Source organism: Oncorhynchus mykiss, chromosome 8 (assembly GCF_057628025.1).
Source record: "Oncorhynchus mykiss isolate SJ-2025 chromosome 8, ASM5762802v1, whole genome shotgun sequence".
NCBI classification, from domain to species: Eukaryota; Metazoa; Chordata; class Actinopteri; order Salmoniformes; family Salmonidae; genus Oncorhynchus; species Oncorhynchus mykiss.
In genome coordinates this window covers 91,322,923-91,343,299 of record NC_143029.1, presented here as the reverse complement: position 1 = coordinate 91,343,299, position 20,377 = coordinate 91,322,923, and the positions used below count along the sequence as shown (strand labels likewise).

Genomic DNA, 20,377 nt, shown 5'->3' with positions numbered 1-20,377 from the left:
ACTAATCTAGTTGTTGCACAAATGTGTTTGAAAGAAAGGCAAAGGAGGAGGCCATAGATACTTCACACTGATTTAATGACAATAGGGGTTAACAAAGGATTGGTCAGGCTGGAGATTGGGCCCCAATCAGCCCTCCAACAACAGTCCTTTGGTTGTATATTTGGTAGTTCTATTTGGTAGTTCATTGCAATTTGAAGTATTTTGGGACAGTTTATTGACAATGGCATCAAGTTTGAAGGTTGTTGTTTTGTACAGAGTATTACATAAAATCATTCACAAAAACCTACAACAAATTATAATTAACCATGACTCTGAAATCAGGAAAGCATTGTGTCTAGTTTCTTCATCAAGGTGTAGTTTAACAGAGCGCATGGAATCGCCCGGACGAAACTGGCCCCCATCCCATTGTAGTATCCTCGTATTCCATGTCTCTCATAGATGCCTGTGAATCCCTGAAGAAAAGTTGTGGGTGAAGTTGAACTGAAAGCTGTAAGACAAGGAAGTAAGAATAGCCTGTTATGGACACATCACATCCAGTAAGTTATGTACAGTATGGTACACTGTACCTCACAGACTACAGTGACACAATTCTAATCAGGGACAGGAGGAGCATATTGTGATCATATAAACTGACCAAGACACACTTCTGGTCCTAGGAACGGTGGGTGTCCTGGTTAGATCACATGACCCTAGGGACGATGTCCTGGTTAGATCACATGACCCTAGGGACGATGTCCTGGTTAGATCACATGGCCCTAGGGACAGTGGGTGTCCTGGTTAGATCCCATGGCCCTAGGGATGGTGGGTGTCCTGGTTAGATCACATGGCCCTAGGGATGGTGGGTGTCCTGGTTAGATCACATGGCCTTAGGGACGGTGGGTGTCCTGATTAGATCCCATGGCCCTAGGGATGGTGGGTGTCCTGGTTAGATCACATGGCCCTAGGGACGATGTCCTGGTTAGATCACATGGCCTTAGGGACAGTGGGTGTCCTGGTTAGATCACATGGCCCTAGGGACAGTGGGTGTCCTGGTTAGATCACACGGCCCTAGGGACGATGTCCTGGTTAGATCACATGGCCCTAGGGACGATGTCCTGGTTAGATCACATGGCCCTAGGGACGATGTCCTGGTTAGATCACATGACCCTATGGACGATGTCCTGGTTAGATCACATGGCCTTAGGGACAGTGGGTGTCCTGGTTAGATCACATGGCCCTAGGGACAGTGGGTGTTCTGGTTAGATCACATGGCCCTAGGGATGGTGGGTGTCCTGGTTAGATCACATGGCCCTAGGGATGGTGGGTGTCCTGGTTAGATCACATGGCCCTAGGGATGGTGGGTGTCCTGGTTAGACCACATGGCCCTAGCGACAGTGTCACATGGCCCTAGCGACAGTGGGTGTCCTGGTTAGATCACATGGCCCTAGGGATGGTGGGTGTCCTGGTTAGATCACATGGCCCTAGGGACGGTGGGTGTCCTGGTTAGATCACATGACCCTAGGGACGGTGGGTGTCCTGGTTAGATCACATGGCCCTAGCGACAGTGTCACATGGCCCTAGCAACAGTGGGTGTCCTGGTTAGATCACATGGCCCTAGTGACAGTGTCACATGGCCCTAGCGACAGTGGGTGTCCTGGTTAGATCACATGGCCCTAGGGATGGTGGGTGTCCTGGTTAGATCACATGGCCCTAGCGACGGTGGGTGTCCTGGTTAGATCACATGGTCAGGAAAAGTTACATGCAGAGTTCATTGAAACAGATAAATGAGTGGCTTATTTTAATTGAATGAAAATGTTCCTGATTATTGTTCTTTGCATGGATCGACCGTTACCCTGAGCTTGCTGCTGGGTCCTGATCACAGCTAGAGGATAGCTGCTTATCTGTCCAGCAGAGAAGGCCACAAAACTGAAAAAGAAGAGCTGGGAGTCACTGCTGTAGTCCTGTTGGGTCTTAGCCCAGGTCACAATGGACTGCGAGAGAGGGAGAGAGAGGGAGGGAGAGATAGAGGGGGAGGTGAGAAAATGAGAGAGAGGGGGACAGAGAGATACAGAGAGAGAGAGAAAGGAGAGAGAGAGAGGGGGACAGAGAGATTGAGGGGGAGGTGAGAAAAATAGAGAGGGGGGGACAGAGAGATACAGAGATAGAGGAGAGAGAGAGAGAAAGGAGAGAGAAATAGAGAGAGGAGAGTCAGTGATAGGATACCGTTTAGATTGATGTAAAATCAATGGGTTCGAACTCAGGCCTCCTTCATTCACAGGCTTTTGCTCAGAGGGCAAACAACACAATCTTGTGGCACGCAGATAAACAAAAAAGTAAGGTTGATGTAGTTCATGTTGGGCTCTCTGAACAGGTTGGTCATAGCCAACTCAAAATGGACTGACAGTTGAGAGAGAGGGGGTGGGGAGAGGAAGAGAGTGAAGTCTGACCTGGTCAGTCATATCCAACTCAAGACGGACTAACAGATGTGAGAGAGGGGGGGAGAGAGGAAGAGAGTGGAGTACATTACTGTAAAACAAGGTTGCTTTATGTTTTCATACCCATCTTGAAGTGTGAACTTGCTCAGAAGGGCTAGAGTTTTCACCAGTCCGTTCCACGAACGGAGTGTGTAGGCCAACAAGTACACACAAGTCCCCATATAGAACTCAATTCATAGATCTCTATGGTAATATACTTCAAATGGAATGTACATGGAGTCCCAAATGTTACCCAATCATCTATAGTACACTACAGAGAGTACAATTCAGATAGTACACTACAGATAGTACACTACAGATAGTACACTACAGATAGTACACTACAGATAGATAGTACACTACAGATAAATAGTACACTACAGATAGTACACTACAGATAGTTCAATACAGATAGTACACTACAGATAGATAGTACACTACAGATAGTTCACTACAGATAGTACACTACAGATAGTACACTACAGATAGTTCACTACAGATAGTTCACTACAGATAGTACACTACAGATAGATAGTACACTACAGATAGTACACTACAGATAGTACACTACAGATAGTTCACTACAGATAGTTCACTACAGATAGTTCACTACAGATAGTTCACTACAGATAGTTCACTACAGATAGTTCACTACAGATAGTACACTACAGATAGATAGTACACTACAGATAGTTCACTACATATAGTTCACTACAGATAGTTCACTACAGATAGTACACTACAGATAGTACACTACAGATAGTACACTACAGATAGATAGTACACTACAGATAGTACACTACAGATAGTACACTACAGATAGTACACTACAGATAGTTCACTACAGATAGTTCACTACAGATAGTTCACTACAGATAGTTCAATACAGATAGATAGTACACTACAGATAGTTCACTACAGATAGTTCACTACAGATAGTACACTACAGATAGTACACTACAGATAGATAGTACACTACAGATAGTACACTACAGATAGTACACTACAGATAGTTCACTACAGATAGTTCACTACAGATAGTTCACTACAGATAGTACACTACAGATAGTACACTACAGATAGTACACTACAGATAGTACACTACAGATGTGATAGAGTGTTAGGCTGTCTGACCTGGTGAACGGCACACTCCACCCCAGCGTAGGGAATCATACAGAGGATACTGGGTCTGAAGCCCCTGTAGAAGGATGCAGCAGACTCATTCCTGTAGATGGAGCGGGCACACTGCACCACCCCGCTGTAGGTACCTGCCCATAGGTTCAGTCTCACCTTTAGCACCTGGCAGATGGAGGCAGGGAGCACGTCATTGGTCTAAGTTCTTAACCAATAGATAGATATATTAGCTAGACAGTCCAGTGTTTCTTACAAGTTGTATATTGACAGTGAGAAATTGTTGTGTATACGGTTGACAACGCAAAAAGAAAGAAGGAAAGAAAGAAAGAAATCAACGATAAAAGGCACCAAACTGGTCCCCACCAACACATGATATAACACAGACAGGAATGAATTCAGACTGAGGTCACGTTCCAGGCCAACTACATTGCAGACATTGCATTTGATAATTCTATCCTCCTGATTCCTGCTTACAAGCAAAAATTAAAGCAGGAAGTACCAGTGACTCGCTCAGTATGGAAGTGGATAGATGACGCGGATGCTACGTGTTTTGCTAGCGCAGAGTGGAAAATATTCCGTGATTCATCCAATGGCATTGAGGAGCACACCACCTCAGTCAAACGGCTTCATCAAATCAAATCAAATTGTATTCGTCACATGCGCTGTATACAAGTGAACTCTCCGGTACCGCTTGCCGTGCGAAAGCAGAGAGAACAGTCTATGACTAGGGTGGTTGGAGTCTTTGACAATTTTTAGGACCTTCCTCTGACACCGCCTGGTATAGAGGTCCTGGATGGCAGGAAGCTTGGCCCCAGTGATGTACTGGGCCGTACGCACTACCCTCTGTAGATCGGAGGCCAGGCAGTTGTCATACCAGGCGGTGATGTAACCATGCTCTTGATGGTGCAGCTGAGGAACCTTTTGAGGATCTGAGGACACATGCCAAATCTTTTCAGTCTCCTGAGGGGAAATAGGCTTTGTCGTGCCCTCTTCATGACTGTCTTAGTTTGTTTGGACCATGTTAGTTTGCTGGTGATGAAGACACCAAGGAACTTGAAGCTCTTAACTTGCTCCACTACAGCCCTGTCAATGAGAATGGGGGCGTGCTCGGTCCTCCTTTTCCTGTAGTCCACAATCATCTCCTTTGTCTTGATCCCGTTAAGGGAGAGGTTGTTGCCCTTGCACAACACGGCCAGGTCTCTGACCTCCTCCCTATAGGCTGTCTCATCGTTGTCGGTGATCAGGCCTACCACTGTTGTGGTAGGCCTGATGGTTTTGGAGTCGTGCCTGGCCATGCAGTCATGAGTGAACAGGGAGCGCAGGAAGGGACTAAGCACGCACCCCGGAAGCCCCCCCCCCCGTTGAGGATTAGCGTGGCGGATGTGTTGTTCCTTACCCTTAATACCTGGGGGCGACCCATCAAGAAGTCAAGGATTCATTTGCAGAGTGAAGTGTTTAGTCCCAGGGTCCTTAGCTATGTGATGAGCTTTGAATAGCATTCTCACATAGGTGTTCCTTTTGTCCAAGTGGGCATCATCTGTGGATCTGTTGGGGCGGTATGCAAATTTGAGTGGGTCTAGGGTTTCTGGGATAATGGTGTTGATATGAGCCATTACCAGCCTTTCAAAGCACTTCATGGCTACAGATGTGAGTGCTACAGGTCAGTAGTCATTTAGGCAGTTCACCTTAGTGTTATTGGGCACAGGGACTATGGTGGTCTGCTTGAAACATGTTGGTATTACAGACTCAGTCAGGGACAGGTTGAAAATGTCAGTGAAGACACTTGCCAGTTGGTCATCACATGCTCGGAGTACACGTCCTGGTAATCTGTCTGGCCCTGCTGCCTTGTGAATGTTGACCTGTTCAAAGGTCTTACTCACATCGGCTACGGAGAGTGTGATCACACAGTTGTCCGGAACAGCTGATGCTCTCATGCATGTTTCAGAGTTACTTGCCTGGAAGCGAGCATTGAAGTAATTTAGCTCATCTGGTAGGCTCGTGTCACTGTACAGCTCGCGGCTGTGCTTCCCTTTGTAGTCTGTAATAGTTTGCAAGCCCTGCCACATCCAATGAGCGTCGAAGCCGGTGTAGTACGATTCAATCTTATTCCTGTATTGATGCTTTGCCTGTTTTATGGTTTGTCGGAGGGCATAGCGGGATTTCTTATAAGCTTACAAGAGTCCCGCTCCTTGAAAGCGGCAGCTCTACCCTTTAGCTCAGTGCGGATGTTGCCTGTAACCCAAGGCTTCTGGTTGGGATATGTACGTATGGTCAATGTGGGGACGACGTCATCGATGCACTTATTAATGAAGCCAGTGACTGATGTGGCGAACATATTCCAGCCTGTGCTAGCAAAACAGTCCTGTAGCTTAGCATCTGCTTCATCTGACCACTTTTTTATAGACCGAGTCATTGGTGCTTCCTGCTTTAGTTTTTTCTTGTAAGCAGGAATCAGGAGGATAGAATTATGGTCAGATTTGCCAAATTGGGGGCGAGGGAGAGCTTTGTATGCATCTCTGTGTGTGGAGTAAAGGTGGTCTTGAGTTTATTTCCTCTCTGGTTAAATATGCTGGTAGAAACTAGGTAAAACGGATTTAAGTTTCCCTGCATGAAAGTCCCCGACCACTAGGAGCACCGCCTCTTTATGGATATATATTTATGGTCCTACACAGCTCATTGAGTGCGGTCTTAGTGCCTGCATCTGTTTGTGGTGGTAAATAGGGAGCTACGAAGAATACAGATGAAAACTCTCTTCGTAAATAGCGTGGTCTACAGCTTATCATGAGATACTCTACCTCAGTCGAGCAAAACCTTGAGACCTTAGATTTCGTGCACCAGCTGTTGTTTACAAATATACATAGACCACCACCATTTGTCTTACCAGAGGCCGCTGTTCTATCCTGCCCGAAAAAGCATAAAACTCGCCAGCTGTATGTTATTCATGTCATCGTTCTGCCACGACTCAGTGAAACATAATATATGACAGTTTTTAATGTCCTGTTAGTACGTAAGTAAGTCATTGTTAGTCTAATTTATTCAGCCTGGGATGCAGCCTAACACTGTATATCAGTAGTTCATACCTCTCCAGTTTAGAAGGCCACATGCACAGTGTATTCAGAAAGTATTCAGACCCCTTTATCCACATGTTGTTACGGTACAGCCTTATCCTAAAATGGATTAAATTACTTATTTTCCTCATCAATCTACACACAATACCCCATAATGACATCACAATACCCCATAATGACATCACAATACCCCATAATGACATCACAATACCCCATAATGACATCACAATACCCCATAATGACATCACAATACCCCATAATGACATCACAATACCCCATAATGACAAAGTGAAAAGAGGTTTAGACATTTTTGCAAATTTATACTTAAAAAAAAAACAGAAATACCTTATTGACATAGTATTCAGACACTTTACTATGAGACTCAAAATTGAGTCCAGCTGCACTCTGTTTCCATTGATCATCCTTGAGATGTCTCTACAACTTGATTGGAATCCACCTGTGGTAAATTCAGTTGATTGGACATGATTTGGAAAGGCACACACCTGTCTATATAAGGTCCCACAGTTGACAGTTGTTGTGGAATAATCAGAATTAGTTGGTAAGATGTTTTATATTCATCATATGTTTGTAAGTTACTTCTCATCAGAATGGTATTTTTGTATAATACTGTGGCGAGGTTGCAGTTATCTGTTCTATGTCAAGACTAAGTTGCATGGGCCGCAGAGAGGGGAGAGGTCAAAGTGTCATCATGAGTAAACATATCTTTTGCTCCACTGTGTCTGTGCCAGTCACGCCCTACTTTTCCCATCGGGGAAAGGAGGATGGCAGTGTCTGGAATCATTCTATCCTCTCCGTGAGCTTGTCCAGGATTGGTTGTATTTAGAATTGGTTGTATCTAAATGACAATTTGATATATGCCTGTTGATATGGAGGATTGGTTTATGGTTCTAGGGTTTGAGTAAGGAGACAAAGCTGAAGGATTTATTATGTCTATGCTGTCTGACTATGTGTGTTCTTTGCTATTAAAGGATCGCAGTTGCAATGCAGAGGGGGCTCTCAGAGAATTCATGGATAGACACACTGAATTGTCTGAGAGTCACAGGGTTGTGATAGAGCTCATATAATTAAAGATGGACTTTGATAACTAACTCTGATTTGTGTTGTGGTTTGCTCCCATGATTTGGTAAATAGAGGAAATTTCCACGACATTGTGCATGTCAGAGCAAAAACCAAGCCATGAGGTCGAAGGAATGGTCTGTAGAGCTCCGAGACAGGTTTGTGTCAAGGCACAGATCTGGAGAAGGGTACCAAAACATTTCTGCAGCATTGAAGGTCCCCAAGAACACAGTGGCCTCCATCATTCTTAAATAAAAGACGTTTGGAACCACCGAGACTGTTTCTAGAGCTGGCGGCCGGCCAAACTGAGCAATCGGGTGAGAAGGTGGTCTGGGAGGTGACCAAGAACCGATGTTCACTCTGACAGAGCTCCAGAGTTCCTCTGTGGAGATGGGAGGACCTTCCAGAAGGACAACCATCTCTGCAGCACTCCACCAATCAGGCCTTTATGGTAAAGCGACAAGACGGAAGCCACTCCTCAGTAAAAGGCACATGACAGCCCGCTTGGAGTTTGCCAAAAGACACCTAAAGACTTTTAGAGAAACAAGATTATCTGGTCTGATGAACCCAAGATTGAACTCTTTGGCCTGAATGCCAAGCGTCACATCTGGAGGAAACCTGGCATCATCCGTACAGTGAAGCATGGTAGTGGAAGCGTCATGCTGTGGGGCAGTTTTTCAGTGGCAGGGACTGGGAGACTAGTCAGTGTCGAGGGAAAGATTAACAGAGCAAAGTAGTGAGAGATCCTTGATGAAAACCTGTTCAGGGCCTCAGACTGGGGCAAAGGTTTACCTTCTAACACGACAAAAGCCCTTAACACACAGCCAAGACAACGCAATGGCTTTGGGTCAAGTCTGAATTAAGTGGCCCAGCCAGAGCCCGGACTTGAATCTGATCAAACATCTCCAGAGAGACCTGAAAATAGCTGTGCAGTGACGCTCCACATCCAATCTAACAGAGAGAAGAATGGGAGAAACTCCCAGAATACAGGTGTGCCAAGCTTGTAGTGTCATACCCAAAAATACTTAACACACCGGCCATCCTACAATCTAAACTAGATGCCCCCAATCTCACACAAATTATCAATGAACCTCTTAGGTACAACTCGTAAACACGGGCACTCTCAAAGATATCATCCTGACCAACTTGCCATCTAAATACACCTCTGCTGTCTTCAATCAGGATCTCAGGAATCACCGCCTCATTGCCTGCGTCCGTAATGAATCTGCGGTCAAACAACCACCCCTCATCACTGTCAAACGCTCCCTAAAACACTTCAGTGAGCAGGCCTTTCTAATCGACCTGACCTGGGTATCCTGGAAGGATATTGACCTCATTCCGTCAGTAGAGGATGCCTGGTTATTCTTTAAAAGTGCTTTCCTCACCATCTTAAATAAGCATGCCCCATTCAAAAAATGTAGAACCAGGAACAGACATAGCACTTGGTTCACTCCAGACCTGACTGCCCTTAACCAACACAAAAAACATCCTGTGGTGTACTGCATTAGCATCAAATAGCCCCCGCGATATGCAGCTTTTCAGGGAAGTTAGGAACCAATATACACAGGCAGTCAGGAAAGCAAAGGCTAGCTCTTTCAAACAGAAAATTGCATCCTGTAGCACAAACTCCAAAAAGTTCTGGGACACTGTAAAGTCCATGGAGAATAAGAACACCTCCTCCCAGCTGCCCACTGCACTGAGGATAGGAATCACTGTCACCACCGATAAATCCACGTTAATTGAGAATTTCAATAAACATTTATTTACGGCTGGTCATGCTTTCCACCTGGCTACCCCTACCCCGGTCAGCAGGCCTGCACTCTCCACAGCAACTTGGCCAAGCCTCCCCATTTCTCCTTCACCAAAATCCAGATAGCTGATGTTCTGAAAGAGTTGCAAAATCTGGACCCCTAAAAATCAGCTGGGCTAGACAATCTGGACCCTCTCTTTCTAAAATGATCTGCCACAAACACTATTACTAGCCTGTTCAACCTCTCTTTCGTATCGTCTGAGATCCCCAAAGATTGGAAAGCTGCCGCAGTCATCCACCTCTTCAAAGGGGGAGACACTCTAGACCCAAACTGTTACAGACCTATATCCATCCTGCCCTGCCTTTCTAAAGTCTTTGAAAGCCAAGTTAACAAACAGATCACTGACCATTTCGAATCCCACCGTACCTTCTCCGCTGTGCAATCTGGTTTCCGAGCTGGTCATGGGTGCACCTCAGCCACGCTCTAGGTTCTAAACGATATCATAACCGCCATCGATAAAAGACAATACTGTGCAGTCGTATTCATCAGCCTTGCCAAGGCTTTCGACATTCTTATCGGCAGACTCAACAGCCTTGGTTTCTCAAATTACTGACTCGCCTGGTTCACCAACTACTTCTCAGACAGAGTTCAGTGTGTCAAATTTTTCATCAAAATTTGACCTCTGGCAGTCTCCATGGGGTGCCACAGGGTTCAATTCTCGGGCCGACTCTTTTCTCTGTATACATCAATGATGTCGCTCTTGCTGCTGGTGATTCTCTGATCCACCTCTACGCAGATAACACCATTCTGTATACATCTAGCCCTTCTTTGGACACTGTGTTAACTAACCTCCAGACGAGCTTCAATGCCATACAACTCTCAACTATCTTACCGATCCTTGACTGCGGGCGATTTCATTTACAAAATAGCCTCCAACAAGCTACTCAGCAAATTGGATGCAGTCTATCACAGTGCCATCTGTTTTGCCACCAAAGTCCCATATACTACACACCACTGCGACCTGTTCACTCTCATTGGCTGGCCCTCGCTTCATACTTGTCGCCAAACAAACTGGCTCCAGGTCATCTATAAGTCTTTGGTAGGTAAAGCCACGCCATATCTCAGCTCACTGGTCACCATAGCAGCACCCACCCGTAGCACGCGCTCCAGCAGGTATATTTCACTGGTCACCCCCAAAGTCAATTCCTCCTTTGGCCGCCTTTCCTTCCAGTTCTCTGCTGCCAATGACTGGAACGAATTGCAAAAATCACTGAAGCTGTCAGAGCAGCTCACAGATCATTGCACCTGTACATAGCCCATTAGTAAACAGCCCATCCAACTATATCATCCCCATATTGTTATTTTTTGTGTTGCTCCTTTGCACTCCAGTATCTCTACTTACATTAATCTTCTGCACATCTATCACTCCAGTATTTAATTGCTAAATTGTAATTACTTTGCCACTACGGCCTATTTATTGCCTTACCTCCCTAATCTTACCTCATTTGCACACACTGTATATAGATGTTTCTATTGTGTTTTTGACTGTACGTTTGTTTATTCCATGTGTGTCACGCTCTGGCCTTAGTTATCTTTGTTTTCTTTATTATTTTGTTTAGGTCAGGGTGTGACATGGGGGATTTATGTGTTTTGACTTGTCTAGGGGTTCTGTATGTTTATGGGTCTGTTTCCTTTCTAGGTAGTTTTTGTATGTTTATGGGGCTGTTTCCTTTCTAGGTAGTTTTGTATGTTTATGGGTCTGTTTCCTGTCTAGGTAAATTGTATGTCTATGGTTGCCTAGATTGGTTCTCAATTAGAGGCAGCTGTCTATCGTTGTCTCTGATTGGGAACCATATTTAGGCAGCCATATTCTTTGGGTATTTTGTGGGTGATTGTCTCCTGTGTCAGTGTTTTTGCCACACGGGACTGTTTTCGGTTTGTCACATTTTGTAGTTGTGTTCATGTTGAGTTTTCCATGTTAAAACCATGGACGCGTACCACGCTGCATTTTGGTCCGATCCTTGTTTCACCTCTTCAGAGGAAGAGGAAGAAATCTGCCTTTATGTGTAACTCTGTTGTTTTTTGTCGCACTGCTATGCTTTCTCTTGGCCAGGTCGCAGTTGTAAATGAGAACTTGTTCTCAACTGGCCTCCCTGGTTAAATAAAGGTGAAATAAAACATGTATATATTTAAACTCGAGGCTGTAATCGCTGCCAAAAGGTGCTTCAGCAAAGCATTGAGTAAAGGGTCTGGATACTTATGGAAATGTAATATTACAGTTTTTTATTTTTAACAAATTTGCAAACATTTCTACAAACCTGTTTTTGCTTTGTCATTATTGTGTGTAGATTAATGAGGGGGGGGGGGGCATTTACATTTTAGAAACTGGCTATAACGTAACAAAATGTGGAAAAAGTCAAGGGGTCTGAATACTTTCCGAATGTACTGTATATCTGTAGTTCAGACCTGTCATAGAGCTCTGGTACCTCTAGAGGGTAGAAGACAGCATGTAAATCTGTAGTTCAGACCTGTCATAGAGCTCTGGTACCTCTAGAGGGTAGAAGACAGCATGTATATCTGTAGTTCAGACCTGTCATAGAGCTCTGGTACCTCTAGAGGATAGAAGACAGCATGAGCCACCGCCCCAGATACACAGCCCAGCCCAAACCTCTGCTGTACTGATAGACTCTCCTGCTGCCAGCGCTGGGTGTACACCTTCATCTGGAGAGAGAGAGAGACGTACGCTAATGATCAAAATCCAGAAAAGAGACGTTAAATTCTACAACCATCTAAAAGGAAGTGATTCCCAAACCTTCCATAAAGCAATCACCTACAGAGAGATTAACCTGGAGAAGAGTCCCCTAAGCAAGCTGGTCCTGGAGCTCTGTTCACAAACACAAACACACCCTACAGAGCCCCAGGACAGCAACACAATTAGACCCAAACAAATCATGAGAAAACAAAAAGATAATTACTTGACACATTGGAAAGAATTTGACCAAAAGGTAGAGCAAACTGGAATGCTATTTGTCCCTAAACAGAGAGTACACAGTGGCAGAATACCTGACCACTGTGAATGACCCAAACTTAAGGAAAGCTTTGACTATGTACAGACTCAGTGAGCATAGCCTTGCTATTGAGAAAGGCCGTCGTAGGTAGACATGGCTCTCGAGAAGACAGGCTATGTGCTCACTGCCCACAAAATGAGATGGAAACTGAGCTGCACTTCCTAACCTCTTGCCAAATGTATGACCATATTAGAGACACATATTTCCCTTAGATTACACAGACCCACAAAGAATTCCAAAACAAATCCAATTTTGATAAACTCCCATATCTACTGGGTGAAATACCACAGTGTTCCATCACAACAGCAAGATCTGTTGCCACAAGGAAAAGGTCAACCAGTGAAGAACAAACACCATTGTAAATACAACCCATATTTAGGTTGATTTATTTGACCTTTTGTACTTGTAACTATTTGCACATCATTATTATAAATCCCTTTGAATTTAATTTAATTGAGGGGGGGGGGGGGGATAGGGTAAAGTATCCATATCTGAACGTATTGGTTGTAAATTCTCCAGTGGCCCTTGTGTTATTACAGTACGTGTTACCTGAGCGTAGATGAGGCACTGCAGAGTTGACTGGGGGGTTCCCTTCAGCACGTTCACAGCGTTTCCCTGCCACATAGACCTCACACCCCCCGCCTTTAGCTCTCTGAATCCCTGGGAGGACGCCTTGGATCCATACACCTAAATACACACACAATATCTTCTTTAATTATTAACCTCTGTCTCCAGTCCACGGATTCACGTTTCATACAGGTAACTGCCAAAACAATAGAAACACCCATCCTGATAGGGCGGGCCACCACGAGCTCCAATTAGCAACTGTCATCGAATTTGTAAAAATGTTTTTTTTTTTTTTACAATTCAAATAAATACATTAGTTGGATAATGGAAGAAGATGGTCCAAACTGTTAGAATTGTATAATCCATTTTGAATTAATTATAGCACATACAATATTTTACTGGCACGGATTCTAAGGAATGGAGTAGAGGGATTTTGATGGGAATTCAATATTCAATTTATTGTTAATTTAAAAAATGTTTTTTGGGGAAATGCACTCATATATATATATTAGCTAATTGTTTCAGGGTTTGTTTTTTGTATGTTGTGTTAAAATAGAGAAAATGATATATGCCTAATTTGCATAAATACACTGGGTGTATTTGCATATATCAAACATTAACACAAAGGGTCGGAATAGGACTGCAACCACCTTAGAGACCTATCTATACATATGTTGCATTGTTTGCGAGATCCGAAAATAATATCACTATAATCCGAGTGTTCATTTTTGAGGGGGAAATTGCTTTAATTTCATCGCATCTAATAAAAAAAAAATGTCAACTGTACTAAATGATAAATGTTTTTCAATTCCCTTTTTTTTATTTTAAATAAAGTCGTGTTTCTTCTCTTTCATGTGATGTAAGTGTCGAGATAGTGCGTTAAATGCCAGATTAATCTTTTGTCGTTTTTATAGATACAACGGAAAGACAAAGGTATTTCATTGGACACATTTCGGCCGTTACCGGGGTGTGTTTGACAGGACATTGACAAGCCTTTCCACAGGCGTAATGTTAACGGGGGGGAGAACAATAGACACAAGCCAAAGTATGAAATAGACGCAGGAGTAAAATCAAAGCAATCGATCCAGCGATTCCCTTGAACACAGTAAATAGTTGGCCGAAGAAAACAGATCCTTAGGTGGGAGTTTCTACTTCAATGCACCTTGGCATAGATTCTACAACAGTGGCGTGTATGCAAGGATACCAAGGGAAGCCAGGCTTCCCCACCAAAACATTGACCAATATTAAAAAATAATTTATAATAATTGTCATTTTCCTTCAATTCGCAAGAGGCTGAGAGGAGAAGAGGGGGAGGGCCAGAGGTGTGTGTGTGTATGTGTGTTGAGAGCACTGGTTGAGAGAGCAGAGGCAGCGGAGTTACGGCGTGACAACTTTTTTTACCGGTTGTAAGTAGACTATTTAGATTGGTCATTATGGAGACTCCCTTTTCGCTAGAATTGATATAAAAACGACAAAGCATTGGAAAACGACTTTAGGCGCACTAGATGCTCTTTAGATAAATTCGCTCAGAGGTGGTTTAAAGTAAACTGCATTCTAATGTCGATAATAGTATCAAGTGAAGGATTTAACTCATACTCAGTTATAGGGTCTGGAGGCGCTGTGCAAGAGCGGAAATGTAATATGGGAAAACGTTCTGTTATGGGAAAACAATGAAAATTACCTTTAATATAGAGAATGATAGACAGCATTTGCATCTGTTGGCCATCAAGTAGGCTATTAATTTATATGCCATTGTAGGATACTGTAGCCTACCATTTGATACTGTACACGATGTTGAAATTACGATATTTACCTGTAGGTCCCTAAGCATGATGGGATGCTAATTGCTTAATTAACTCAGGAACCACACCTGTGTGGAAGCGCCTGATTTCAATATACGTTGTATCCCTCATTTACTCAACTGTTTCCATTATTTTTACCAGTTACCTGTAGGTCCGTACTCTTCATTTCTGTAGGGTTAGAGTTAGAGTTAGGGTTAATTTCTGAACCATGTGAATATGAGACTACGAAGTCTGGCAATGCAAAGTATTACTGGGTGTTATCAAGCTGTATTAAAGAAGTGTTTAGGTTATAATATTGTTCCTGTAGTTGTGTCTTGAGGCGGTCGATAGGAGCAGTCAGGGTTCTGGACACGGCGTCGGCCAGCCCTGCAGCCAGGACAAAACTCCTCCATTCCCCTGAGCCTGCTGACAGGTCCGGGGGAAGCTCCAGGGGCATGGTCCGGCTCTCACCCACATCAAACACCTGGAGAGGCAGACAGGAAGTCTACATCAAACACCTGGAGAGGCAGACAGGAAGTCTACATCAAACACCTGGAGAGGCAGACAGGAAGTCTACATCAAACACCTGGAGAGGCAGACAGGAAGTCTACATAAAACACCTGGAGAGGCAGACAGGAAGTCTACATCAAACACCTGGAGAGGCAGACAGGAAGTCTACATCAAACACCTGGAGAGGCAGACAGGAAGTCTACATCAAACACCTGGAGAGGCAGACAGGAAGTCTACATCAAACACCTGGAGAGACAGACAGGAAGTCTACATCAAACACCTGGAAAGGCAGACAGGAAGACAACATGAAACACCTGGAGAGACAGACAGGAAATCTACATCAAACAACTGGAGAGGCTGTCTACATCAAACACCTGGAGAGGCAGACAGGAAGTCTACATCAAACACCTGGAGAGGCAGACAGGAAGTCTACATCAAACACCTGGAGAGGCAGACAGGAAGTCTACATCAAACACCTGGAGAGGCAGACAGGAAGTCTACTTATATCACCTGGAGAGGCAGACAGGAAGACTACATATATCACCAACCGACAGACAGACAGACAGGAAGACTACATATATCACCAACCGACAGACAGGAAGACTACATATTACACCTAGAGAGGCAGACAGGAAGACTACCTATATCACCTGGAGAGGCAGACAGGAAGACTACATATATCACCTGGAGAGGCAGACAGGAAGACTACATCAAACACCTGGAGAAGCAGACAGGAAGACTACATATATCACCTGGAGAGGCAGACAGGAAGACTACATCAAACACCTGGAGAGGCAGACAGGAAGACTACATATATCACCTGGAGAGGCAGACAGGAAGACTACAACAAACACCTGGAGAAGCAGACAGGAAGACTACATATATCACCAACCGACAGACAGACAGGAAGACCACATATATCACCAACCAACAGACAGACAGGAAGACTACATATATCACCAACAGACAGACAGGAAGACTACATATATCACCAACCGACAGACAGACAGGAAGTCTACATATATCACCAACCGACAGACAGGAAGACTACATATATCACCAACCGACAGACAGGAAGTCTACATATATCACCTAGAGAGGCAGACAGGAAGACTAAATATTTCACCTAGAGAGGCAGACAGGAAGACTACATATATCACCTAGAGAGGCAGACAGGAAGACTACATATATCACCTAGAGAGGCAGACAGGAAGACTACATATATCACCTAGAGAGGCAGACAGTAAGACTACATATATCACCTAGAGAGGCAGACAGGAAGACTACATATATCACCAACCGACAGACAGACAGGAAGTCCACATATATCACCAACCGACAGACAGGAAGACTACATATATCACCAACCGACAGACAGACAGGAAGTCTACATATATCACCTAGAGAGGCAGACAGGAAGACTACATATATCACCAACCGACAGACAGACAGGAAGACTACATATATCACCAACCAACAGACAGACAGGAAGACTACATATATCACCAACCGACAGACAGACAGGAAGTCTACATATATCACCAACCGACAGACAGGAAGACTACATATATCACCAACCGACAGACAGACAGACAGGAAGTCTACATATATCACCTAGAGAGGCAGACAGGAAGACTACATATATCACCAACCGACAGACAAACTCCTTCAACAGGGGCTTCAGACCCAGCATGCAATGTATGATCTCCTACACCTGGGTGGAGTGTGCAGTAGTTCATCAGGTAAGACACCACACACACACACACACATAGCAGACTACATCGCACAAGGACAACAGCAGGGGTTTGAATGTTCATTGTTGGACATGGAAAGATTGTAAAATCACCAGGTGATGTTAATTTAAGAAATCTGTTCCCAGGTATTCCCACGTATAATAGAGAGACATGTGATCGTATACAAATGGAAGAACGGTTTGAAATTGTTATGGTTTAGTCAAACATTATATCTGTTTGGGCTTCTTCTGGTCACTTTGCCATCTACAACTTATTTATAATTATGTTCCGCCTCCCCGACTGCCCACCCAAGAAATAATCGGCCTGCGGCTGAATCTAATCGATGATCCCTGGACTACAGTCTGGGTTTGTATCCTGCCCGTCTGCTCTGCACACCACAATACTGTGTTAGGCACTAGCTCAGGGAGCTAACACAATTCCTCGTCTCAAACACTTCGAGCGTCGTCTAATGATGATCTCCACGCTGTTGGGGCTCTTGGAAGCTAGGTCCAGGTTTCATCAGTGTGACAGACTGGTCTCTTGTTCACTACAAGACTGTGTTAGGCCTCTGAGCTAAAGGCTAGGCATTAACCCTATTTGAAGGCTCGGAGAAACGAAGACTCAGGCCTCAGCGTCTCACCAGAGTGTGTTTCCATGAAGTGACCAGTTCTCCCAGGTTCTCTGCGGGGTTGAGGATGACATGCTGCAGGAACTCTCCCCAGTCCACGGTCATAGAACTGTCCTCATCCATCCTGTCAACAATAACATCAACAACATCAACAATCAAGATAATGGGTCGGCATGATGATATTCAATTAATTAATAAACATATTGACAAAAGTGAATGATCCTCTTTAGTATCCATATTCTACAGGTCTGTACTGTGTTGTAGACTTGATCAAATTGTGCCCAATATAATAATTACATTGGAGTGTATGTGTGATTAGTGTTAAATTAGACATTAAGTCTGTCAATACATGCAATTAATTTTGTTATTACATATTAATCAATATTATCACAAGGTTTTTACAATGTAATAACTGACAGAGCGAACAGTGGGAGGATAGAAAGGGGGGGAAAAGGCACTCTTACATTTGTATAATTCTTTTTGCATTCGGCTTTGATATGTTCACTCCTAACTCCTTGAACAGATCTATGATTTCCTCCTGGCCAATGACCCCTAGTCAGACAAGACAACATGACCCCTAGTCAGAGAAGACAACATGACCCCTAGTCAGAGAGGACAACATGACCCCTAGTCAGAGAATACCTGATCCTAGATCAGCACAGAGCTGTGGATAATGAAGGACCTGATCCTAGATCAGCCCAGAGCTGTGGATAATGAAACCCTGATCCTAGATCAGCACAGAGCTGTGGATAATGAAGACCTGATCCTAGATCAGCATAGAGCTGTGGATAATGAAACCCTGATCCTAGATCAGCACAGAGCTGTGGATAATGAAGATCTGATCCTAGATCAGCACAGAGCTGTGGATAATGAAGATCTGATCCTAGATCAGCACAGAGCTGTGGATAATGAAGGACCTGATCCTAGATCAGCATAGAGCTGTGGATAATGAAACCCTGATCCTAGATCAGCCCAGAGCTGTGGATAATGAAACCCTGATCCTAGATCAGCCCAGAGCTGTGAATAATGAAGACCTGATCCTATATCAGCCCAGAGCTGTGGATAATGAAGACCTGATCCTAGATCAGCACTTCTACTCTGAGATGCTTAATTAAGGGCTTGTCAGTAAGCATGTCACGGTAAGGTCTACTACACCTGTTGTATTCAGCATGTGACAAATACCATTTGATTTGATTTATGAGTTTCTAATGTTGTCTATAGACAGAGAAAGAGTTCCTTTCAAATGGATAGGGTAAGAGCAGCCTGAATGACAGTCTGTTTGTGAGGTCATGCCAAACCTGAAACGGAGAGAGAAGAAACAAAGCACCCAGGTTAGGTTGAGAGACAGACAGGCAGACAGACAGACAGACAGACAGGCAGACAGACAGACAGACAGACAGACAGACAGACAGACAGACAGACAGACAGACAGACAGATGAAGTCCTCCTCCTAGTTCTGAAGGTGTGTTAAGAGTACAGCACAAGTTCCTGTTTGCTGGTGTTCTGTATATGTAATTAAAAACACAACAATGCATGCAAGTCTCCATTCGGTTTGACCTTGAAAACGATTCATTTCAGTTTATATGATCTATGAATATAGCACTTTAAGTCACGTCAATTCAAATTTGCTATGCATTATATGATGTGATAAAAAAAAAGACTCTTGTGTGCTACTGTGCAAAAACAAAGACAAAAGCATGCTCAGAATGTCGTCTATGATACTGGAATGCCCGTGTCCCGGGGTTGGGCCCTGAGATGAGCCTACCAGCCTTTTTACGCACTGAAGATTGGACTACACCACCATTCCACTTACCGCATTTATTCTTGTCAAGGGCCATGAAGTGAATTCTCCATTTCTTCTCTCTGTCACTCATATAGCTTAGAAATTCGTCATAATCTAAACGTCCATCCTTGTTTCGGTCATAGTTATTAACGACAGTCTGGAAAAGTTTAAAAAAAAAGGGCAGTATATCATTTGGTTGCGCCACATGAATAGACATTAGACGTACATGTTAACTCTCCCGTTATGCCGCTGGTAAATTAGAATAGGCCTCACATTTTTATTTATATTAGTTATCAAATATTGTAATAAATAAATACCTGAGCCTTCTGATCTGCAGCCATAATGCCCGTTTTTTTCATCTCATTATGAAGTTCTTCCACTGATATAGACCCGTCGTTATTCTTGTCTAGTTTCACAAACAAACCACGAAACTGATCCATGATTCTTCAATAATATATATATTTTTAATTACAAAATTTGAAATGGAATATAAATAAGCACCAATTCTACAAATACTACAACTACAGGCTATTAAGGTGCAAAGGCAATGTGCTTCATCTTCTTTTTTTCTCCATATGAACGCTGAGTCATAAAGCACCGGCAGCCCGACTGAACATGTCTTCAATGCGGTAGATGCTCCTCTACTGCGATAGACATGATGACGATGACGCGATAGCCCTACTGTCAAGACATGAGCCTGCACTTCCACCACTGTCCACCAGGTGTAGTGCTGAGCATAGACAAACAGACTGGCCACTGGTCCAGTCAGTGTATTTAACTGATCTGAAATAGATGAGGGAGACCGGGCCACCAGGACCCCAAAT

The 20,377-nt window shown here is 43.9% G+C and overlaps 1 protein-coding gene across 2 annotated transcripts; it reads right to left on the bottom strand.

Moving 5' to 3' along the window:
• Positions 1 to 56: 56 nt before the first annotated feature.
• On the bottom strand, positions 57 to 20,179 carry slc25a24l (solute carrier family 25 member 24, like). Of its 2 annotated transcripts, XM_090183169.1 has the most exons (10): positions 19,871 to 20,179; positions 19,584 to 19,710; positions 18,235 to 18,322; positions 17,783 to 17,894; positions 15,224 to 15,383; positions 13,101 to 13,240; positions 12,094 to 12,204; positions 3,588 to 3,752; positions 1,832 to 1,970; positions 59 to 487 (listed from the first exon to the last, which is right to left on the bottom strand). In XM_090183169.1, the coding sequence occupies exons 1-10, from the start codon at positions 19,991 to 19,993 to the stop codon at positions 318 to 320; spliced, it is 1,335 nt and encodes a 444-aa protein (XP_090039295.1). In that variant the 5' UTR covers positions 19,994 to 20,179; the 3' UTR covers positions 59 to 317. The 2 variants fall into 2 exon arrangements, with proteins under 2 accessions (XP_090039294.1, XP_090039295.1); XM_090183168.1 differs by lacking the exons at positions 17,783 to 17,894; positions 18,235 to 18,322; positions 19,584 to 19,710; positions 19,871 to 20,179 and having other exon boundaries at positions 57 to 487; positions 13,101 to 13,238; positions 15,066 to 15,383.
• Positions 20,180 to 20,377: the final 198 nt, after the last annotated feature.